This window comes from Rhinolophus sinicus, chromosome 16, assembly GCF_057876585.1.
Source record: "Rhinolophus sinicus isolate RSI-liver-muscle chromosome 16, RSI-T2T, whole genome shotgun sequence".
Lineage (NCBI taxonomy): Eukaryota > Metazoa > Chordata > Mammalia > Chiroptera > Rhinolophidae > Rhinolophus > Rhinolophus sinicus.
Window position 1 is genome coordinate 164,718,475 of NC_142516.1, and position 16,224 is coordinate 164,734,698.

Consider the following 16,224-nt stretch of genomic DNA (forward strand, 5'->3'; position numbering starts at 1 on the left):
CCTCTGTTGTTTATGATTTTGCACAGAAGAGCTAACTCGTTTCTGCTTCTCTTGTTCTTTTGACTGAGCCTGCAATCCCTAATAACACTCCAAGCATTGCTAAATTCCATAAAAATAGAAAGAATTTGTAGGCATGGGATTTAAACTACGAAATGTTTATACTCAAGGTTTTGTCACTGCTTATCATTTTACCACATTCTATTATTAAACACCTACTTTGTACAAAGCATCATGTCAGATTCAGCAAATGACATACAGTGAATAAGACAAACTGTCTGCTCTTAAGAGAGTCAAGAAATGATAGACGATGAGACATTTAGACAAATAACATGAAGCAACATTAAATATGATTAGCTGTTCTAAAACATGAATAGTGGGGCTCTAATAGCTTAGAGAAGCAGAAGTCATAGCTCACTTGGTCATGCAGGGAAGACTTCACAGAGGTGATATTTGATCTGGATCTTGAAAAATGGATAGGATTTGGATGGATTGGTATGGTGGCCTCAGGATGGAAAAAACTGCCATGGGGTAGAATGGCATAAACAAAGGCAGAGTATCTGGAAACTGTGGAAAGGAAATGGTTGGATTTCCTATTGAATGTAGGGTAACTGTAAGGGTTAAGTCAGAAATAACTCTGGAATGTTCGGATGGAGCCACATTGGCAAGGGCCTTGAATGAGGTTTTACATCATTGATAGGCAATGGGGAGCCAGTGGAGTGGTTATTCGAGCAGAATCTTAGAAAGAGAACTCTGGCAATGATGGGTAGTAATGGTTTAGTGGGAAGAGAGACTGCAGGAGTGTAAGCAAATAATAACCTGTGCTGGAGTCATGAGAGTTTGCACTGGGCTAAGGCCATGTGAGCGTGAGAGACACTTCTGACATTTAAGCCGTACATGCCTGATACTGCACAGAGGAGAGCAGACACGGATGACTCAAGAATGATTGCAGAAAGGTGAGCTTGCCTGAGTCAAAGAACAGAGAAGACAGGAAATCGCCTATTTCATAAGGAAATTGAATGTGGCCTGGCACTTTCTCAATGGGAGTCCTAGGGAGACAGATAAGTAGAGAACCGGACAAGCAACATAAATAAGAACAAGACACTTAGAAAAAGAGCCGAGAAAAGCCTGATATCGTAAATTGGAATTGGAATTAGGTGGTTTAGAATTAGGTCAAAACCATGGACAGCTGAGGTCATTGGGATGTGTACAGGCACCAGAAGAGGAAGCAGAGGAAGAAAAATATCCATAAATATCAGTACCACCCAATTTTCAGGCACACACCTAAGGACACCGATTCTTTCTTCTTTTAAATTCTAGCCAATAAACAGCATTGGGAGTTTGTTCATATTGGGAACGTTAAGCTATTGGTTAAGCATTTTTGAAACATAAAGAGAAGAAAAAGACCAAGCTCGAAGCTCTGGGATCTCACCCTTTGTCAGTTTTCTGAAGTGAAGTAGCCACTTTGACGATATTCTCAAGATCCTGACAACTTCAAACAATGGAAAATAAATACAAGTCAATGACAGTAGAGCTATCTTTGAAACAGCTAAAATTCATCACTGTGTTCAGTCAAGAAAGTGATAATTCAAGTGCTATTAAGGAATTACTGAGTCTAACTGAATAACAAAATATCGTCACACACACACACACACACACACACACACACACACACACACAAACGCTAGTATCGTTCCACCTGGCACTGCCTCTGCCATCCAGTGCTCATTGAAATAACTACAGTTTCTCCTAAAGACTTGCAATTGTTCTGTCCCTACAAAAGGGACAAAGTTCTGTCCCTACAAAAGGACATGGAAAAGAAAATACACTTAACTGCACAAGTAAACACAGACCTGTGTTCAGAACTTTTCCTAGGAACCAAGATTTATGTAACATATTCGGATGATTAATTCATCCCTCACATGAGGTGAGAATAGCTATCTTCTTAGACTTCCAAAGGGAAAGCACATTATAAACTATAGGCTAGGTGGAAGCCCCTGACACATAGATGGTTTAAATCCATGCTGGTCTCTCTAGATCATGAAAAGGAATCATTGGGAAAATCTTTATAGGTTTCCCTGTAATTAAGATGTTCCACAAACAGTGTATCATAGAAGGTTAATAGAATTCCATGAAGAAAACATTTTGTAGTCTAGTAAATTTGGGAAGTATAACCAACGTTTGGAGATTCAGAAGGTATATAAGTATACCGAAGGCTCTGACAAGCCTTGTGTCAGAGAACTCTCATGGTGTTTCCTCAGTTCGTTGGGCCATTAAACCTTCTTTCACAGAACACACACCAATACCTTGTGGCACACGGGGCACACTTTGGGAAATACTAAGGTAGAGTTGCATTTTAAATTACTCGGTACTAGGCAAACATTATTTTCCTGAAGGTGAGGTAGCCTTCTGATGCATGTTTCAAACTGGAACTGTTCTGAGAGTCAAGAAAGATGATTTTTGAAAAATTAAAAGTATGTACGTTTTGAACTTTGAAAAGTGCTTTCAGTCAAAAAAAGTTTTGACTAAAAATTTGGTCTATCATAATGGTTAAAATGGTAAGTTTATTACATGTTTTTTACCATAATTAAAAAATTGGCTTATCATGTTCATAGACCTATAAAATAGCACTGTTCAAAAATTAATTTCAAAAATAGTGTTTTTTTCCTTAAAAATATATAAATAAAAACAAGATATATCCAAAACAAGTACTAAACCAGATGGGGTGTGCAAGACGACAAGAGTCAATCCGGACTGTCATGGGGAAAACTTACCCAAAATGATCAGTACAAATTGTGAGCCTCTTCCTGATGATACAGGCAGAGCTGAATGTGGCCATATTTTACAGCCAATTCTAGACAATGCTTTTGCATAACAAGTTCAATCAAATGACTATATTTCCACCTATTCATTTACAATCAACACTAATTATATCATTAATCTTGGGACAAGTGCTGGGAATAAAGAGGTGTTTTCTTGTCTTAAGGGGTTTGATCTTATTCTGTTATCATGTTCAGACAATTTTGGTTGTTTTCTTAATGTAAAGCTTAGAATAGAAATAAAAAGAATAAAATTCTTAGGTACATATAAAAATATTATCCACTATATTGAAGTCAGCTGGAAAACTGATTTTATCTGTTTTATTATAAATTGTTTTGTATTTTTAAGTGTTCTAATAAAACATACTTTATTATTTCTATAGTTACATAGTTATATAAATAGTTCACTGTACCTTATACTTCTTTCAGCAGATCTGGTTTCTGTATATATACCTGCTTTAGGTGGACAAACCTGCCTATATTTTAAAATAAAGATAATGCTTGTTAGAAAACAAAACAAAACACTTCTCTGTTAAATTTAAATTTATAAGAAAACATTTACATCCAAAAAGATCAAAGTGTATTGCAACAATAGCACGACTTGAGATAACAAACTTCACCTTAGCTCTTTTGGGTTACTGGAACTCAACCATATCCTATTTCAAATTCTATAATCCAATATACTAACTTTGCAATTTAGCCTATCTCTTTTAACATATTTTTAAACCACTGAATATATATATTTGTTCTAAATATGTTCATTTCATTTTAGTTTCCAATCATCAATAAAGTATTTTCATACTTATCTCTATTAGATAATGATATAATATTTTAAAATATTAAGAATCATTTTTTGTTATGAGGCATCGGAGGGATGCTTTTTCTTAAAGACATTCCATTTGAATACTATCAAGAAATATATTTGCTCAGATATGATGGGAAATATTTTTCAATTTCCAGCACACCCACTACATCAAGAATGACTACATTGAGGTGACAGAATTAAATTTTACAATATTAGGTGCTGTCACAATTTATGATATAAAGCTTTTCTCTGGTCTTTTTCTAAGTATCTTATTGACCTACTTATACATTCTTGCTTGTTCTCAAGAAACTATATTGAACTACATTTTTGTACTCTTGAGGACATGTGTTAATTACATAGGAAACACTTCCCTTTCATATTCTTTCATTAAAGTCATCTTGCTGTGATTAAAGTAATCGGGACGTAAAACATGCAAGTTGTCCTAATTTTATTTTTAAGATTATTAGTGGAAGAAAAAAATTAGAGTTGTAAAAATGGATTAGACAAATTCTCATGAAATTTAGCTTCTTTTAAATCTACATAAGTTCATGGCTCTAGAGTCGCTGATTTTAGATTAGAATTTAGGAGGTACTAAAGTCAATTTACGTTAGCTCTTTAAAAAAAATTATATTCAAATTAATATTTAATTGCTCAATACTAAAAATGGAAATATAATATAAGATAAAAAGCTTGAGAAGTGTATAATTATAACCATTGTACAAATAAAAAGGTATAAATCTGGCCTATATTTTTTATTAATTCAATGAAGAAGTATTCTCTTGACTCATTAAAAAAATCTATCCTCTTATCCTAAGGGCAAAATTTCAAATGTCCTGTGAAGTTTCACTGAATAAACCTTGGCTTTTAACTCACCATGCTGAACACCTAGTGTGATATAGCCCTGCTGCCTGATCAGCATTTTCTAGCTGAAGTTATACTTTTCCCGAAGAATAGTTCTACAATTGTCTTACATGTTATGAAAAGAATCACCATCAAAAAGCAAAACTACAAAAGCATCAAAGGCAGGCAATCAAATGGATCTAATGTATCGTCCTCATTGATATATCACTTTTTAATTTCACAATAATAATGGAAATGTGCAATGCACGTCTTGAAAAATGGTTTGAGATGATTAAACAGTTTAATAGGCACACACAGGAAGACTTTCAGATCTCTGAATTTGTTTCTAAGTATTAATTATAGAATGTCAGAGATTCAAAGTAGAAAAGCAGTGTCTTTTTTTCTTGATTTAGAGACAAGTTAATTAGAACATTTTTCAAAATTTGTGATAGTTTTGAAATAAATTACAAATTCCTTAGCTAAAACAAGACAAAAGAACTATCCAAAGGTATTTCTAACATAAGGGGGGATTTGAGCAGTAACACAAAGTTTCAAGAATACCTTTTATCAGAAACTGTAGGTCTTAGTGAGAAGCTTAACTATGAGTAAATGTAAACCAAATTTTTGGTTTATATTTATATTATACACAATATATGTTACATATATATATATATATATATATATATATATATATATATATATATATATATATATATATATATATATGGAAAAAAGATAGAGAGAAGTTCATTATGTATTGGTTCCAAACACATAAATTAGAGGAAGCCTGAGCATGAACACTTCTTGGACATGCATATTGTTTAGTTTCTTGAAGATTTATTTCCAAAGACAGGTAATGACCATAAGTATTCAAAGGCAAACATAAATATATATTTGTGTTGACAAATAGAAGTAGAAAAGCTTTACAAGTGCTTCTTCAATGAATGTGCACACAAAACATACCCATGTTTTGCACCAAACAGGTCAACATTCATTTGCTTTCCTTTCCTTTGAACTTCTGTATTTTGGCAAGAAATTCTGCAGTGCTAGGTCTTACCTGTTATCCCTTCTCAGCTGGTTAGGAGATAAAACAGGAGAAGTAGGCTTTGGAGGTATTGGAGGGTGAACAGCTGGTTCCCTTTAAAACAGAAAATGGCAGTTCATTTCACCATGGAAACATAGTCGATTTTAGCATCTATTAGCTGAATGCATTCATTAACTACATGGAAATACCTTCTGCATCTTAGAACCACCATACATGAGGTACCTGAAAGGTCGAAATCTACAAAGCACTAAACTTTACAGAAGTCAAATATTTAAATTATAGGTATTTTAAAAGTTCATTTAATCAGGTTTTTGGAAACTATATCCTCTTTAACTATCATTTGAAAAACATAATGTGTTCTTTAAACAGCTTAATATTTTGCTAGACTTTGTAGCTCAAGTCATGGCATTTTGGATCAGCAGCACACAAGCATAGTAAATGATTCCTGGGTATTAATATATAAGCTTCTTTAGGAATTATGTCAACTATCAGGCAGCTACAGACACAGCAAGAAAGGTTTTCAACTGCACAGACTTCAAGGTAAAGTTGATTTGAAGCTCTTAACTAAATCCAACTTAAATATTGTCAGTACAGGCCAGTTTGATGCTACAAAGCATATACATATACTGTCAGCTTTATCTTGGCAACAAAATACCAAGGTCGTCTCTGAGCTGGCACGATTAAATGACCTAGGAATTGGAGACAGGCAATTCTGTGCATATTTTAGATGGAGTCAGCACCCTACCGAGGACATGTCAGTTCCCATACCACCACAGCCACCCCAGTTGTTCCCTATTATCCTCAAGTTAAATTCACTACCTAGTAAGAGTACCCTTTTGATCTAGCCCCAATGTACTCCTCTGGCTTCTGCAGCATGCAAGGTGAGTGTGTGAGCTCTGGACCCCTGCTTCCTGAATTGTCAGCTGTGTGACAATGGCTTTACCTGATTGTTTATTCATCTGCAATAACTTTTCCAGTAGGATTGCTGGGTTGTTGTTGTCAGAACTGAATGAGATCATGTTTTTATTAAACATTTATTGGTAGCTTTCTATATATAAGGTACAGCACTCTACAGTATGGATAAATTTAATTCCCTGTTCTCAAAAGGCTCCCAATACACAAATAAATATATGACAGATGGAGAAAAGTGCTATGAAGAAAACTAAAACAGAGAAAAGGAATATAGAGTGATGGGGTGGGGACACTATTTTATATAGAGTGGCCTGGGAAGGCCTCTCTGTGAGGTGAAATTTGAGCCAAGACCCAAAGGAAGTGATGAAACAAGCCAAAAAGACATCCAAGAAAATGTATATAAATATGAGCATCATCAGCTTAGAGATGGTGTTTAATACTGGAAACTGGACGAGATCACCAAGGGCATCTGTGTAAGTAGAGATGAAAAGCAGGCCAATTATTGAACCCTGGGCCCTGCAATATTTTTAGATATCAAGAGTATGAGTAGGAAAGAGCAAAACAGTCTGAGGAGAAGTGGCCAAGGAGAAGAGAAGTATGAGGGTATCCTAGAAGTATCCTAGAAGCCAAGTGAGGAAATTATTTCAAGGAGTAATTGGGCATGTCAAATGGTAGTGACAGCTCAAATACAAAAAGGATTGGGAAGTTACCATGGTTTTGGCAAGTGGTCATTGGTAACCCTGACAAGACCAGTTTTGATGGAGCAGTGGTGAAAAATCATAGGAGTGGATTTAAGAGAAAATGGGAGGTAGAGGCATTGAAGTGTTTTGCAATGAAGGGGGAAGAGAGAAATGCATAGCCACCTGAAGGTTGATAGGACAAGGAAAGTTATTAGATAAGTAGATTTGATGATGGGAATGAGCCAGCGAAGAGGCTACATTTGATGGTGCAGGAGATGAGGAATCGGAATAAGGAACCTGGCTCCATAAGCCCTCCCCGTGCTATGTTGCCTCTCAAAGGATCCTTGAGCAGCACCAACAGCTCAATTGTGGTCAATAATCATGGGGTTAAAATAAGGCTAGTTGACCTTGTTTTATCTTGCTATATTCCGCTGCTTTGGGGGCAGGAAGAGAATATTCAGAGAGTTGGATTTAACTAAGTTTATGTTTTAGCCAAGTGAGCACAACAAAAGAATAATGTCAAGGGAGGAGAAGGGGTAGACAAGGAAGTGGTTACAATGAGGTACTGTGAGATCTAAGATGGACATGGAGATGAAGACATGAGGGGTGAGCAACTGTGAAAAGATGGTAATATCAATGGATTGGTGGTTGTGGTGGGGCTGAAGACTTTCTGGAATCAGAGGACTAGATGGAATGAGATGGACAGATCGAAAGTAGAATCCAGAGGGAGAAAGCTTTGAAACTGAAATTTTGTAGTGTGTGGTTACTTATAAGAGCAGGATCTATGGGTGGCTCAAGTAGGGTGAAGGACAGGAGAGGAGGTCAAGAAGGTGAGAGGTCAGGGTGGGGAAGGATCCTCTACATGGATTTGGAACTCACCAAGCATTATGACAAGAGGGGTGCTTGTGAGAGACAATGGATCTGGGGCCAAAATCTTCGAAGAGTGAAGGTGAGTGGCTGAGAGACCTTCAGATAAGTCTACTGAGGAAGAGAAGCTCATATGGCATGGCTTTGAAGGAGATGGGGCGTGTTAGAAGGATGGAATTAAAATTGATAGGAAGTGGCAGAACCTATGACACATAGGCTGAGGGAAAAACAGCCTTCATTGAAAGGAAGGCTGTGGGAGCAGTGTCCTCTGGGAGAACCGAATAAAGAGGTGAGAGGTCATTCAGTCAGACATGAGGCTAAAGAGTAGTAAGTTTTGATGAAAATGGATGACATATCCAGGAAGGCACTGTGGGAGGGTTTGAGAGATCAGGGTGATGTTAAGTTGGGTCAGGTTCAGTGATGCATAGTTTTGTGGGGATGGTCCAGGTGATAAAAAATTGATCTGACTGTGGTTCCCAAGGGGATCCATAGCCACAAGCATGGAGGACATAGTCGAATTAGTCCCGAAGCTTTCTCAGCAATGTGGTAGTGAGGCTCTGGGTGGTGGGTAGTGGAGCAGCAGACAACAGAGCATGGTGGGTCTCCTGACTCTTGTGTTGATGCCATCACCGAAGCCAGTAGAAGGGCATGCAAAGCCTTGGAATATTGCTTGGCTCACCGTAAGTGCTCAAGAAATGCCTAGTGCTGCGATTGTTGTTCTCACCCCATGTGAACCCAGTACTGTAGCTATGCCAAACCACTTGCATTTCCTAAACCACCACCACCATTACCAGATTCTCGCTCCTTTCTGGCATACCTCCTCTCCCTTTCACCTGGATACCGAGACTTTGGTTAGGGTATTACCATCTCTAGTGATACACAAAGCTGTGCTGGATACATCCTTACGTTTCTCCATAGCAGTCCTCCTTCACAGAACGTATCATGCTATTCTGGATTACAAACAATTTTCTGTCTCCACACTGGACTAAAAGCTCCTAACAGGATAGTTATAGCTCAAGTACATAGGGATTTACGTTATAGCTCAAGTCAATTGTATATGACATGGGTGCCCACTAAAGATGTGTGAAATTAATGAAAGAAGGAGTGATTGGATGAATTACTATTTGGAAAAGAAGGAGACGGGTACTGAAGAGGGGCCCGAAACTTTCAAAATCTGTTAAAGTTGAGCTGTGCCATAGAAGTCCATTGTTAATTCCACTATTGAGTACCTAGTAGGTGCCAGGCACTCATGAGTTATTGTGTTACATGATATGCCTGGAAAAACAATTTACATGAAAATGGTATTCCCCTTCTGGTTTAGAGTTAGATTTTATAATCAGGTAGTATTTTATTTGTGTTGCCATCATTTTGTCTTCTCAAAAAATATTTCTGTTTTTTTGGATAATGTGATATCACTCACATGATAATGTATCTTTAGAGTATCTGTGTGGATTAGCGGATTATATGCTTTTCTCCCAGGGGCGGAGGAAAGGCGAAAGAAGGTGGTCAGTCCTGGGTAATAATGGGTCTGCACAGGGCACTGGATACCTAAGAACAGGCAGGAGAGAGGTACGTAACAAGAGGAAAAGGAGGATTATAAAACAGAGAAATAGGATGATGCCAAACTTTGCTGATGCCAGAATCACGTTGATGAAAAGCTAAGTTTCTTCCAGTTTGGAATGGCCAGGGCTTCAAAGAGGCGGGTAAATACTGATTGGGTGTGTCTGGGAGACAGACATGGGTCGAGAATTAGATTTGGATACGCAGTGTGGAGATGGTTCGGAGAGCATCCAGGAAAGAAAAGGTGGGTGTGCAGTTGTGAAGGCCAAGAAAAGCAGAGGAGGGTATTTTATTTCTGAGGGTGATGCATTTACACCCCTGCTGGGCAGGGGCCAAGAGATGCCACATTGACTTCAATTCACCTCAAAGGAGCTTTCATTTGCATCTCTGCAATGACAGTCACAAATGACAGAACCCAAGCCCTGAGGGGGTAGGGGCAGTGAGAGAAATCATTCATGCTGTGCCAGGAGCTCGATGTGATGCCAAGCAGGGGGATTAAAATGCAAGAGTGAAGCAGGAAGCTGTGGCTGAGACCATTTTGAAGAGAAGGAAACAAGAGACATTCATGTGGAATGACCCTGTTTGAATACACTTTGAGACGCACTGTTTAAGCTTGGATAAATTGACCCCAGCTCTCCCCTCTGTCTTTCCCTCAGTCCCAGGAGACCTTTGCAGGACCAATGCCACCACATTAGTGGCTATCATTGTAAAGAATAGCTCTCAGGGATAAAATGGCCGTGCTCACAAGAAATGTGAAAACTTGCAGATAGTAGCCCAAGTGCCAGAACTAATAGAAATAACACTGTAAAGCCATTGATATGACTTCATTTTCATATGCTGCTGCAAAGATCACTTTTTATTATGCCATTTTTGGATAACGTGCTTGGTTCTGGGACTTCTGTTTAACACTGACTTTGCGAAGAACGTTTCTATTATTGCAGCACACATCTAAGTTGAAACAAGAATAATTGACTCTAAAATTTAATAGTGAGTTTCATTTTCACTGTCCGTTGTGCTTAATCTTTTGTATCCCACAAACAGAATTTTTATTCCAACGATGGCAAAAGGAGATAGAAGTTATATTTACTGAGTTTCAGTAACATGTTAGCGTGCCAGGCTCTCACATACATTATTTTGTTCAATCCGTGCATCTATCCTGTGGAGTGTGTATTATTATTGTTATTTTCCACTGAGTCTCAGAAAAGTAGAGTAATTTGCTCTGGGTCACACAGCTAGCTAGCAAGTGGTTCAGCTAGGGTGTCAACCTAGTCTTTCTGATGCCACATCTCATGTTTTTTTGTTTTGTTTTGTTTTGTTTTGTTTTGTTTTGTTTTTTCCCATCTGTATCATACTAGATCCAACCAATACCGTTTCAGGTATTTTCCAATGAAAATCTAATAGCAATAGGTTGTCTTGCAATATTTCCTTACCCAAGGAAGGAGTCATTAACTCAAGCACTGCACAACTGCCCCAGTCCTAATGTTAGGACACAGCAGTGTATGAGGCCAAACACGGCATTCAAAGACTGGAAAAGGTATGGTCCATACTCTCAAAGAGTTTGTAGAATGCAAGGCACGTGTTCAAAAGGATTGCAATGACGAAGCCTCACTTTCCAGCAGCCAGTGGCCATTTCAATAAACCGCAACACAGCAAAGGAGCATGCACTGGGCTAGAATTCCGGAGATCTAGGTTCTAGACTAGCTTTGCCACCAACTTTCATTTTGGCCCTGGAGAGAGCTCTGGTGGTCTCTGAACCTCTGCATCTTCATCTATAAAAGGAAGAGACTGGTCCAGATCTGTGGCTGGCAAACCACTAACAGGCTGTGGGTGGGCAGAGGTATTGTAAGGAGTCCCCAGCACTTGCTATAGACTAAGTCCCTTGCACATTCATATATTGCACTTTCCAAATGTATGGAGATGCTGTTGTGGTTAAAAAAATTTAAATGAGCATAATCTGGGTCAGATCTATAAGAATACAAATAAACCTTTTAGCTGTTCAATAGGCACAAAGAGACACAAATTTTTAAGTATTGCTGAATTTATAGCATCTTTTGGTCCTTAGACATTGTCTCAAAGATATAGTAAGAATAGCCCAACTATTATCAGGAGAAATTACAAACATTTTTAGCATTAAAAATGAATCTACTCCAAGTGCATCATAGATCTACATGTAAAGCATACAATTATAAAATTTTAGAAGAAAAATCTTTGTGACCGTTGATTAAACAAAGAGTTCTTAGATATGACAGCAACAGAACAATTCATTAAAAGAAAAAACTTGATAAATTGGACTTCATTAAATTAAAAAACTTTCACTTGGCAAAAGGCATTTTTAAGAGGATGAAAATACAAGCCACACACAGGGGGAAAAATATTTGCAAATCACATATCTGACAAAGGACTTGTAAACATAACATATTTTTAAAAAACTCTCAAAACTAAACAATAAGTAAACAAATCACCAATCAAAAAAATAGGAAAGTAAGTTGAACAGATATTTCGCTAGAGAAGATGTATATATGATAAATAAGCACATGAAAAGATGTTCAACATCATTAGTCTGCAGGGAAATGCAACTTTAAACCATGGTAAGACACACTGCACACCTATTAGAATGGCTGAAATATTTTCTTTTAAACTGACAATACTAAGTGATGTTAAGAAAGTGAAACAACTTGAACCCTCATACATTCCTGGTAGGAATGCAAAATGGTACAGTCACTTCAAAACGTGTTTGGCAGTTTCTTAAATAGTTAAACATAAACTCACCACATGACCTATCAATCCTACTTGTAGTTTTTCAAGAGAAACAGATGGCATACGTTCATATATGAACACCTGTATATGAACATTTAAAGCATCTTTGGAAACAACCAAAATGTCTTTCAAACTGTGAATGGATAAATGAACTGTGTGTCTCCATACAATGCAGTACTACTCGGCAATAAAAGGAATGCACTATTGATTCATGCAACTGCACGGATGACTCGCACACACATTATGCTGAGTAGAAGAAGCCAGATTAAACAAGCTACATATGCTGTGTGATTCCACTGACGTGACATTCCACACATATCCGAGAGGAAAAAGAGAGATGAGAGGGAGAAGAAGTCCCCCTTCCCATTAGTCAAATATGCGGACAGTCCTAAGGAAAATGATGGCCCTCGAACCCTCCACTTACAGGAGTACCCCTTTGTTCTCCCACCAGGCTCTTGGAAGCACAGTCCCTATGTCACAGCATGCTCCTGTCACCTACACTATGCCACATTCAGTCTTCTCTGCCTCCCAGAGTCTGCTTGCTCCAAAGCCATCTCCTCTCTGCAGAATCCAAACCACCATTCCCTCAGTGTGTTCCGGTTCTGTCCCAAACCTGATTTACGTAACTGACACTATGATTTGAATGACCACAGACAGCCCCTTTAGTCTGTCAGCGTTTTCAGGCTTTTAGTTGAGGTGAGACTTACACAATCTTCTAGTTAGTTAGACCTTCAGGCAATACTACTTAAACGGTGAAATAATAATTTTTTTTTTTTTAATCAAAGAGTGGTTTTTATGGCTGGGCTAGATGGAGTTGTAGCTTGGAGGGTGATGTTTTTGGCAGAGTTTGCGCCAAGGTATCCTGATTCACACAGCGTTTTCCCTGCCCCTACTTCTGAACCTGAAGGTTCCCTGCTTCATCGTCCTACAAGGGGCTTCCCTGTGGATGGCAGAGGCTGCAGGGGCTCCAAGGGAGGGAGGGGCCGCCGAATCTGGACTGAGAGGGAGCAGCAACGGTTTTCCTTTGTTGTTGTTGGAATGTATGTTACTTAAAACGAGTGTCAGGAGCTCAGAGACTATGTAGACCCCACTGAACTGAGGGAAAACAGCTCAATGCTAAATAAAGGCTCAGACCTTTACTTCTACATCGTGAATTAGCTTCCCCCTCATTCTGTTTGAACAACACGTTTCAAAAATAATAAACCTTAACTCAGGATAATGATTTATTTATTTTGACTGTTTAGAATGGGCATTCTAGGCATTCAGATAAGATTTCAAAATCACTGCAGTTAGACATTTACTCAATGTCTTAGAATCTTAATTTTTACAAAACAGATTCTAGTTAAAATAGAGATTTTTGTTTGAAATCTTTTCTTTTTTTTTAGCATGACAGCAAACTTTGTAGAGGATTTGGTAGCCATAGAGTTAAAAACATTGCAGCATAATTAGAAAGGTTACATTTTACCATTTATAGTTACAGACAGAAAAATATAACTGTAGTGCAAGGCTGCCATGGCAACTCACTTCTCATTAGGATTTTTTTTCCCCCCCAAAATCTACCAATCAGCTAACCGGAAGTGAAAACCGCTGAAGGAGAAGAGGTTGAAATAAATGTGGATGAGATGTTATGAAAGGACATAACAAGCCTTTAACTATATGTCCTAGGTTGTTTCCACCATTTTAATTTTACTAGATATTATGTATTTTCTTCTCTGTCTTTAGAAATGAATTGAGAAAAAAACACATTGTTTTTGTTTTCATTGCTGGTGGCAGTGGCTTGTTAATCCTGAATCACTAAAATGGGTAACAACCATAAACATTGATCTTGTCTGTTAAGCAACCACCTTAATTTGTTTTAGTGAGTTTCTTAAGTGAGCTTCGCACGGCATTTAGCCCCTGAATCTCTAAGTCACCTAAATTCATAGTCAGAAGCATTTGCGTTTACTGTAAACAGAATACCAATATTTAACGGTGGGTTCTGAAATCAGACGCAACTTCAATATCAACTTTCCACAAGTGTTTCCATATTTCACTGTGAGGAGACGGAACACGTCTTATGAAAGGCACCTCTTATCCACTCTATTGGTTCAAGCCTGGCAAATGTTATCACTCTTTTGAAGGACCCAAAGGTGAGAAAAAAGTTGAAGAACTTGAAAAGTTAAGACATACTAATGATTGGTGACAAATTGTTTTGCAGCTAGCTGTCTCAAGTCTTCAAATAAAAGAAATGGGAAGGGAAAAACTTTCTCTGGCTCTGACCTAATAATTTTCCATAATGATGACATTTGTTCTTTCTTTTATATAAACTTCATAATTTCTGGCACATAGAGCTCAAATTACATAACAGCAAAGCAGTAAGTCTTAAAACAGAAACATGATGTTCTGAAAAGATACCTTAGCTTATCGTAAATTATAATTCAGTATTTACCCAGAATGTCTCATACTAAGTAACCTCTTTCCACATGACATTAAATTTGGATTTACTGGTTTTCCTGCTACCACTAAAGGTAACTGATAAAGGATGCAGAGAATGCCTCTTGAATAGAAATCCCATAGTTCTACACACACAAATAGACACAGGCATACACACATGCATGCGTGTACACACACACACACACACACACACACACTCACACACACCATGCTCTCTGGCACTAGAACATTTGCTCGTCCTATCCTTTCTGCTTGGAATGGCTCCATCCTCACCTCACCTCTGCACCTGGCTTACTCTTATTCCTTCTTTAAGTTTACCTCAAGCTTCTCCTCTTTTGACCCTACTGTACCTCAAACACATCCTCTACTGCCTCCCTTTCCATGCTTCTACAGCCTTTGTGCTTATCGTGCCCCCAAGGAACTGCTCAGTTGGGGCCAGCCTTGATATTTAGATCTCCTGGATCAAAGTGACGCCATGATACACTTTGAATTTCTTGGAATAGGGACGGAGTCTTACACGTCTCTATATTCCTGGATTCTAGCAAAGTGCTTTCCTAGAACATAGAGCTCAACAAGTGTTTTGGGAAGAGAGAGAAAAAGAGACAGAGGGCAAGGGTGGGAAGAGGGAGAGAGAGAAGAAAGGAGGGGGGGAAGGAGGAAGGGAAGGAGGGAGAAAGAGAGAGAGAGACAGAGACTGAGATAGAGACAGAGAGAGAATAACTTAAGCACGTAAAATAAAGCCTAATTACAAAGAGACAAATGTGATTGATAAATTGAGGGAAATTCCTTATCTTGTAGATACTAAGAAATATTAAAATTAATCAATCAATATGTACTTATTGACAAATTAATATGGATAAATTTATTGATGATTTAAAGGATTATAAGATGATGCCATCTAGTTGATGAGTACACCTCAAAAGTAAGTAATGTTTCAAGATCCTGCACAGTGAATTCTCAAGTGAGGACTGCAGACAACAAGCCTTCTGAGCTCAGATGACAAAGACAGCCCCTTGGGTTGGGAAAGCTGTGTAAGTAAGATTCATACCAGACTTTGAAGAAGGGGCTGGTTTGGGATGGTGGAATACACCTACTTTCTCTTGCCTTCACCCTTCCTACCTCTCCTTACATCTCACCTTCACCCTGTAATTGCACTAGTTATGGTCTCATTGTCTGGTTCCTCCTCTACCACCTCATGCTAGTCAGACATCAAGGCTCAACTTTCATTCTCTCCTCCTTTCATATTTTATCCACAGGTAACTTCACTCTGAAGAGACCACATTTAATTTCTGGGTTCATTCCCAAATCTGGATCTCCAGCACCAACCTCTTGCCTGAGCACCTTCCCCATTTCTCATTGCTTAGAAAGGACTTCCGCAAATATATCCTTCCAGTATCCCAAGCTCTACATGCTTGAATCAAAGCATAGTCAGCATCATAAGACCAAGTGTGTATTCCTCATTATTCTTCCTACACTAATTGGTGACATGCTTCAAATCACCCTGGGCTT

At 38.2% G+C, this 16,224-nt stretch overlaps 1 protein-coding gene across 8 annotated transcripts in view; it reads right to left on the reverse strand.

Moving 5' to 3' along the window:
* Positions 1–16,224, reverse strand: part of SCEL (sciellin) — a 98,687-nt gene that overhangs the window by 46,927 nt on the left and 35,536 nt on the right. For all 8 annotated transcript variants that reach the window (XM_074329415.2, XM_019742559.3, XM_019742557.3 and 5 more), the window contains 3 exons: positions 5,519–5,599; positions 3,230–3,292; positions 1,430–1,489 (listed from right to left, as the gene is read on the reverse strand). In XM_074329415.2, the coding sequence (XP_074185516.1) occupies positions 1,430–1,489; positions 3,230–3,292; positions 5,519–5,599 (204 nt within the window). The remainder of the gene's footprint in view (positions 1–1,429; positions 1,490–3,229; positions 3,293–5,518; positions 5,600–16,224) is intronic.